We start from the raw sequence: 8,687 nt of genomic DNA, 5'->3' as shown, positions 1-8,687 counted from the left end.
CAATCAGCATCTCTAACAAATGTCAATCGAACAAAAAACATGTACCACAAATTAAATAATAAAAAAGGTAACAAAAATTGGCAGAACAGAAACATGACAATGATATGTGAAAACATTATGTGGATCTTACTAAGGAACAAATTCAATCCTTTCCCTGCAAACCCTCACAACAGGAACAGTAATGAAAAAAAACAAAAAAACAAACCACAACACAAAAACAAAATGATTTCTTATGCTTCATGCACACAAGTTTTTCCAAGGAAACCGTTAAAAAACCCAGTAGTAAGTTTGCAAAAGAACTCGCTTGGCTTGATTCCGTATTCTAAGACAGGGATGCCCAATGATTTTGGAAAAAAAACAACCTGAAAAAGAACGGAGCATCACACCTCATCTAAAACGAACCTTGTAAAATCTTTAAATGAGCAAACAAAAACATTTCTCTTACCATTCCCCTTTCCTTTGCAAGTGTAGGAAAAAAATGGAAAAAGCCGGAAAAACCGGAGATTTGGCCACCCTGCTTAGAGTATATTTTTCTCGAGGATTAGCGCACCTCTAGTACGCCTTGCACCGTAATCATCTGCTGTTCGTAACAGAATGGTGCCCACTAACGCTGCCATGTAAAACACTGGTAGGGGCTCTCATGGCCTAGAGGTTAAGGTGTTCGCCTCTCATTCAAAAGTCCCTGATTCGAATCCGGGTAGCGCCGGAAAAAATTTTCTTCTCTAAAATTGTCTCCTTTCACCTCCTTTCCTACTCTCTAGCAACGTTCTGTCGTCTGCTTTCGTCTCCACTTTCAGCCCTTACCCTCCTTTGCCCCCTTCTCTGGGCTCCAAACTCTTTCTGAAGCCTTTCTACTGCTACTCCTTGGTTCCTTATTGCTGTCTTTCAGCCACACCCGTGATCTTCTGGTAGGAAAGATCTACACATAGCCTTCTAGGATAAGTGCGAAAAATCTCGGAGTTCCCGTGTGCAAGTGGTGGCCTAAAATCGATAATAGTAAGCTTCGGCTGCCACCGAGCAAAATTCAAAATTTCCTTCCAACTGAAAATGTTTGGTGTGCCCCCCGCGCTCATGCAGTTGCGAGCGTCGTAAAACACTTACCAATAAAAAAAACAACTAAAAAAACACTCTTACTTAAAAGCCACCAGTCAAAAACAGTGAGGTACGGGGAACAGCCCTTCATCATCCCACAAAGAAAACAAACAGCCCTGTCCGTGCAGACAAACATTAGAGATCTGATCTTATTTCTATTTCATTTAGCAGATTTGCAACAAATTTGTCCTAACCTGGCTGCCCAAAAAATTGTTCGCTTTGTGGTGGTTCAGAAAACTGTCCCCGCGGTTTTATGCACCCCGCATAATTTAGCAAAATTTGATCTTTTTTTGCATAATTTCTGATTATTTTCTTTTATCATTCTATGTTTAAAAAAAACAACAGAATTGCATAATTTAAAATTTTTGGGCTCAGTTTGCATAATTTCAGAATTTTTTTGTGCATAAAACGACGGGGACAGAGAAAAACTTTTAGCTCAAATCCAGTTCTGCAAAAATCATTCCCTCAAATCCAGTTCTGCAAAAACTATTTGCTCAAATCCAGTTCTGCAAAAACTATTCCCTCGAATAAGGTTCAGCAAAAATTATTGGCTCAAATACACTTCTGCAAAAACTCACTCAAATACGGTTCTACACCAGCACCAAGCCCCTAAACAGTACGTCACATTTTCCTACGTTTGTCCGTGCACACCGACGTATGATGAGCAGATCAACGCAATTTTTTGTTCACAATTTTAAAAATCCCTACAAAACAACCCCACTCCACACGATAGGCACTGTTCAGTATAGCATTTGTCAACTTTGTCAGATTTAAATGTGAAAGGACATACAAAATGCATAGACATACATTTACATACCATTGTTCAAGACGAAGAATTATTTTCTAGTTCGTGTACATACACACACGTATGTAAATGAACAAACACACACACACACACACACAAATACAGACAAAATATAGAAACATTCCACAAATCTCCATTTGCATGTTCCGGTACATCTCCGTTCCATGCATGAGTTATGACACATTTCCACTGGCACCAGGAGCACATAACATACGTACACAGAACGTAGAAATCTATTCCACAATGTCTGCAAATAGGTGAGGAGTGCTGACAAAATGAGTTACTTCTTGGGATTTTTAGCCCGATGGAAATTGATACATCAACTTTATAGGTGGAGTTTGTACAATTTGTAAGTACGGAGTAATAAAAGAAATGGTAGACTTAAAGAAAACGGCATATATTGAGAATCTATAAATCTGACCCCAGTGTCGATATCCGCCGATATCTCCATTCTTGCACTGCGAAAAGTAACTCATTTTGTCAGCATGCCTCACATAATATACTCTGTTTGGTGACCTCACCTATATAGATAGTCTCACATGGCAAAAGTCTCAATATCACATTTTATAGCACCATGGTGCAAAAAATCATGTCGACTAAAACCCTGCAGTCTCTGGACCACATCTTGCCCCCAAAACTACAAAACCTTCTCTTTCACATAGCCGATCATAGCTGCCAACTTTTCAAGCCCCCCCCCCCCCCCCCCCCAAAAAAAAACCAAGACTCTACCCATGAGATGGATCAACGAAACGGTGGTCATAGGCCAGGTAACCCCCGTTCAAACCTTTCACTTACTTTTTTCTCCATCCAATAAATCTATACTCAATACGCGGGCAGTATTGCATACAGATGTATCTCAAAGGCCGCCAAAAATGACTTCCGTCAGTATGCAATACTGCTCGTGAATTGTTAACCTCAATAAGGGTCACAACTACAATAAACCTATGGGCTTCATTCACTTTATTCTTCGTAAATCCAGTCTTGAAAGCTCATAATTTTTCTATTGCATCAAAAGTGAGTGAGGAATTCAAGTTTGAATAACGAGAAGCAAACTGACACAATAATGGTCATTTCGCCTGAGACTAAAAAGACGAAAAAATCAGAGAATATGAATTTTCCAAAATATAAAGAGATTTCCGTACCCACGCTTGAAAAGCCTTTTTATTAACTGCTGTATGTTTTTGAATGTACTGGTTGGCAGCTATGCTAGCACAATCCAAAATTCAGGAAGTAGATCGACCCTGATACCTCCAAATCCCGAAACAGACGTCCAGAAGTGAGAGCGGGAGAGGGGAGGAGAATGAAGAGATGAGGGACGGCAAATGACCACTTTTTACTATTGTCACTGTGGTGGTTGTTGCAGTGTGTGTGTGTGTGTGTGTGTGTGTGTGTGTGTGTGTGTGTGTGTGTGTGTGTGTGTGTGTGTGTGTGTGTGTGTGTGAGTGTGTGTGTGTGTGTGTGTGTATGTGTGTGTGTGTATGTGAGTGTGTTGGAGGGGACGGGGGTGGGTGGGGTTGGATTAGGGTGTATGTGTGTGTGGTGGTGTGACTTTGTGTGTGAGCGTGTATGTGTGTGTATGTGGGGTGGGGTAGGGGGAGGAGATTAGGTGTGATGGTGGCGGTGGTGGCTCTCCGCTGCATTGTTGCTGCTGTTGTTGTCGCTGTTGGTTGTGGTACTGTTGTCTCCGCCGCATTGTTGTTGTTGCTGTTGTTGTTGTTGCTGGTCACTCCCTCCTCCCCGGACCGGTCAAGTCGCAGAGCCCGACAGACCGCACGCTCAGACCATCTCCACCTCTTCCATCTGCCCCTTCTCCATGGCGGCCGCCTCCACAACGCTGTCAGAACGCAGTGTGGCCGCCTTGTCGCTGAGGGGTGCTGCACGGGGCTGGCTCTCATACAACCTGGTGGAAGACACACGACACGCAAAAAACAGAGACCATTAGAGATAGGGGTTTTATTTGGTTTTAGTAGAGGTTTTACGGCACTTGCAACTGTATAATGTCATATAAGTGCCAAAGATTAGAGGTGTTACAAGAGAGTAACAAACATAAAAAAGGAGCTGAGGTAAGGACGATAGATGTTTGATAGGAAAGAAGAAGCAAACCTCACCAGAGCACCCGCCAACCATCCACGTTTGAGTAAAGAGAAACAATGGGCTTTGAGCAGGAGTAAAGAGAAGCACATTGACCAAATAATGGTCATAGAAAGAAAGGAAAAAGGAACACAGACAGAAACAAAACGGGAAAGAAAAGAAGTAGGTCCAATCAGAGGCGCCCTTCAACCACTCACTCAACATAATACACCTTCCCAAAGGGGCCAGAAATGTAGAGAGGGATTCAAAGATTTTAAGAACAGGGAGGAAGGGGGTGGGTGGGTGGGGGAGTACTCAAATAATCAAATACGAAATAATGACTTGCATAGAAAAAAGACTTAAAAAATACACTCACCCCCACGAAAAAAAGAAGAAAAAAAAGAAGAAAAGTAAGACAAAAACCTTTTTAAAAAATACAATAAAAAACTTTTTAAAAAGAACTACAGAATAGAAAACCGAAATACGACACAAAAATAGTTTTTTAAAAACCCTTTAAAATACAAAAACTACAATGCAAAAAGGAATTTATAAAAGGAACTAAAGAATACAAAAATGATCTGAAATACTGTAAGAAAGTCAAAGCCACAGATCTATATGACCTCTGCTAGTCCTCTAAGTAGTTAATCATGCAAGTTGAAGAAACAGCATGTTATTTCATTCCTTCTGAAACTTGGACAAATGAAATGTGAGCCATCGTGGTGAAATCAGGCACTCGTCAAAATAATGAAATCGAAGAATCAGCGCGCAGCATTTTTCTGCTGGTTTGGCAATTTTCATCAAATTTTTTGTTTTGTTTTCATCTCAACAGCTTTTATGTTTATTTAAAAACACATGTACATGTTGATTTTACTGAAAAACGTTGACTGGAAGCAGAAAACGTAACTTTCCAGTTTTCAACGACTTTCAAGCTTTGGAAATCACAAACCGTTGACAGCCATTTTCTCATTAATTTTACCTCGGACACCCTGCGACTCCCACCTCCTTCAATAATAAATATCTCGACTTCTATTCAAGATGATGGGCATTTTTCCTTCAAAAGATGGACAACTGAACAAGCTTTAAGGTGATACTAATAACTCAACATGCCCAAAAATTGACGAGCGCCTGATTCCACCACGTTGTGACACAAATGTTAAGCTGAGCCAAAAGGAGAAGTAGGTTACACGGAGTCGGAACAAAAGGCAAAGACTGGGCTAGGAACACACCAGGATAAACCTAACCATCACACGGAAACAGAACATGCAGAGAACAATAACAGAGCAGCCACCAACCACTAGCTCTAGGAGCACAATAAGGTCATATAAGTGCCGAAGAATAGAGGTGTTACAAGAGAGTAACATACACAAAAAAAGGAGGGAAAAAAAGGACGATAGATGTTTGATAAGAAAGAAGGAGCAAACCACACCAGAGCACCTGCCAACCACCAACAAGCAATATTTTATAAACTTGCACTAGTAAATAAATGATGGGAATCATTTCGTTAGCGATTTTATTTTATTTTATTTTATTTGGGGGGGGTGAGGGCTGGCGAATGTCATTTTCAGCTTTAGGAAAGAGAAGCAATTTGATACAACAACGGTTGATTCTATGAATTTTTCAGTGCTGAGACTGAGCAAGACTGAGAGTTTAGTTTTAGTTTTAGAGAGATTTTTACGACACTTGCAAAACAATAAGGTTATATAAGTGCCGAAGAATAGATTTATGTGTTACAAGCGAGTCCAGTAACATACACAAAAAAGAAGGAAGGAGATAAGGACGACAGATGTTTGATAGGAAAGAAGGAGCAAACCACACTAGAGCACCCACCAACCACCCACATGACTCGTGAATGATAATAAAAGCAGCAGCAGCAGCAAGAACAATGACAACAACAGCAACAACAACGACAATAGCAACGGCAACAACAATAACAATAACTACTTCAACAACAATAACAACAACAACAATAACAACAACTACAACAACAACAACAACAACAACAGTAACAACAACTACTATTACAACAGCGACTACAACAACAACAACAACAACAACAACAACAACAGTAACAACAACTACCATTACAACAGCGACTACAACAACAAGAAGTGCAACAGAGACAAAAGCGCAATTGGTGGTGACTTCTGAAAAAAAAAAATCAGCAGTAACAGTAGCAGTTAGTTTAGTTTAGTTTGGTTTAGTAAAGAGTTTTACGGCACTTGCAACACAATAAGGTCATATAAGTGCCGAAGATTAGAAGTGTTACAAGAGAGTAACAAACACAAAAAAGAAGGAGGAGAGATAAGGACGATAGATGTTTAAGAGGAAAGAAGGAGCAAACCACACCAGAGCACCCGCTAACAGTAGCAACAACAGCAGCAGTTAAGTTTTAAGTAAGAGTATTACGGCACTTGCAACACAAACAGGTCATCATACAAGTGCCGAAGAACATTTATTGAGGTGTTACTAGAAAGTAGCATGCGAAGATAAGAAGGAGAGATAAGGACGATGATAGGCGTTTGATGGGAAAGAAGGGGCAAACCGCACCAGAGCACCCACTACCCACCCATCAACAGCAGTTATTGTTTTTGGGGGGAAAGCTAGGCCACAGGCAAAAGTCAGTGATTTTTTTGGTAAGAGTTTTATGGCACTTGCAACACAATAAGGTCATATAAGTGCCGAAGATTAGAGGTGTTACAAGAGAGTTTTTGTTTTGTTTTAGTAGAGGCTTTATGGCGCTCGGAACTGCATAAGGTCATATGAGCGCCAGAAGATTAGAGGTGTTACAAGAGAGTAACAAACATAAAAAAGAAGGAGGGGAGATAAAGATGATAGATGTTTGATAGGAGAGAAGGAACAAACCACACCAAGTCAGTGAGATGCTGGGGGCTCGGAAATGGGGGGAAATGCGTTGGGGGTGGGGGTGGGGGAGAGGGAAAAAAAGTGAGGTCTTGTTAAATTCACGTACAAAAAAAAATAAGCGGCTTAGAATAATCTAGCAACACTAACAACAGGTTTCAAATGATATTGACAATACGTAAGTGTAAGAAACATATCTAATATATAGGGTTATGTTGCATATGGTCGCTTTTAAGCACAATGGGGCTGTCCCGAAGAATGCTGTTCTGAGAAAGCCGAAGGTAAAGTTTTTGGACACACGATATCTTTCTTTAAAAGACAAGGAGAGTTTTCTCTATAACCAAACAAATATACACACAACAATGACACCATACTTCTCCTATAGAGGTAGGGCAATGCCCACTTTTGGTGTAGGTCAAGATTTCTGGCAATCCCCGAAATTTGGGTCAGCCCTCTTGTCCTTAAAAGTGACCATATTATATTAACTAACATCTGGCACCCATAAAATACGACACAGGACCAAACAAACAAACAAACACAACACAACACACATACAAACACACAGACACAAACAAATACACACACACACAACAACAACACCAACAAGAAAGAGTCAAGAAAGAATAATCCTCTGATTGGGCTTGGATGTTTATAAAACAAGTCTATGGGTAGCAGAAGAACTGTTGTTGTTTTTTTGGGAACCCCCCCCCCCCAAAAAAAAGAATAAAAAGCAATATTATAATAATAAAAACTTCAGAAAACTTAATTCACAACGTACAGATTTTTCTTACGTTCAAAATCAATGCAAGGGAAAAGAAATATCTGATGAAACATTTTATCCGAGGAAAGAGATGCATATTAAAATAACAACAGCCTTTTTGTGCAGGGACAGAGTACGGCAGACAGACAGACAGACAGACAGACAGACATTCAGACAGACAGACAGACAAAACAACAAAGGGAAAGAAAAGAAGTAGGACCCAGCAGTGGCGCCTTCCAACCACCCACCCTGGCATAAAGAAAAGAGGGGTTTTTTTCGTCCCCATTCAATGCAAGTTATATTTTGTAGGAGGAGAATGTAGTTAATTGTTATTTCCTTTGTCCACAGGGTTTCTTTTCTACACACTGCACCACATTTACACAACAAGGGTTTGTTAGAGTTTGTTTTAGTAGAGGTTTTACGGCGCTCGCAACTGCATAAGGTCATATGAGCCCCAGAAGATTAGAGGTGTTACAAGAGAGTAACAAACATAAAAAAGAAGGAGGAGAGATCAGGACGATAGAGGTTTTACAGGAAAGAAGAAGCAAACCACACCAGAGCACCCGCCAACCACCCACTTGTTAGGGTTTAGGGGAAAAAAACAAGAGAATGGGAAACTGAGATAACTACAGCAGTCAGAAAAAGAAGGAATTAAACAAAGATAGGTTACAAAATATTATATTTAAAAAAATAAAACATCCCAAAACAAAACAAAAACAAAGAACAAAACAAGACTAAAACAACAAACCAAACAAACGAACAAAGAATTCAAACCTTTACGTCCGGGTTCTTAATAACTCCTCTTATTATCTCATCTTCATTTTTTTATGTGACTGTGAAGGCAGAATTAACAACCTCCTTGCCTCCTCTCTTCCAGTTACTATACTATAACTAAGACCAACACAAACCACCACAACACGAAGGACTAGCAACACTACGGTTGTCTCAAACAGTCAAAAGTGGAGCAGACACAGAAGTGAAATGTTATATATATACAGAAGCAACAGCTCTAACAGAATAGTAAGTGTGAGTGAGTGTGTGCATGAGAGTGCGGTTTTTGGTTGTGTGCATGGGCGTGTGACTTTGCGTGTGTGTGTGGGG

The 8,687-nt window shown here is 40.2% G+C and overlaps 1 protein-coding gene across 1 annotated transcript in view; it reads right to left on the bottom strand.

The window, feature by feature from the left end:
* Nucleotides 1-3,489: 3,489 nt before the first annotated feature.
* The window catches only part of LOC101848510 (molybdate-anion transporter), a gene marked incomplete in the record, with an annotated part of 61,184 nt that continues 55,986 nt past the window's right edge, over nt 3,490-8,687 (bottom strand). The window contains 1 exon segment of the mRNA XM_013081115.2: nt 3,490-3,797. Coding sequence (XP_012936569.1) covers nt 3,674-3,797 — 124 coding nt within the window.

This window comes from Aplysia californica, unplaced genomic scaffold, assembly GCF_000002075.1.
Source record: "Aplysia californica isolate F4 #8 unplaced genomic scaffold, AplCal3.0 scaffold00116, whole genome shotgun sequence".
Taxonomy (NCBI): Eukaryota; Metazoa; Mollusca; class Gastropoda; order Aplysiida; family Aplysiidae; genus Aplysia; species Aplysia californica.
Note: the sequence above shows the minus strand (reverse complement) of the source record. Positions and strands in the feature narration are given on the sequence as shown.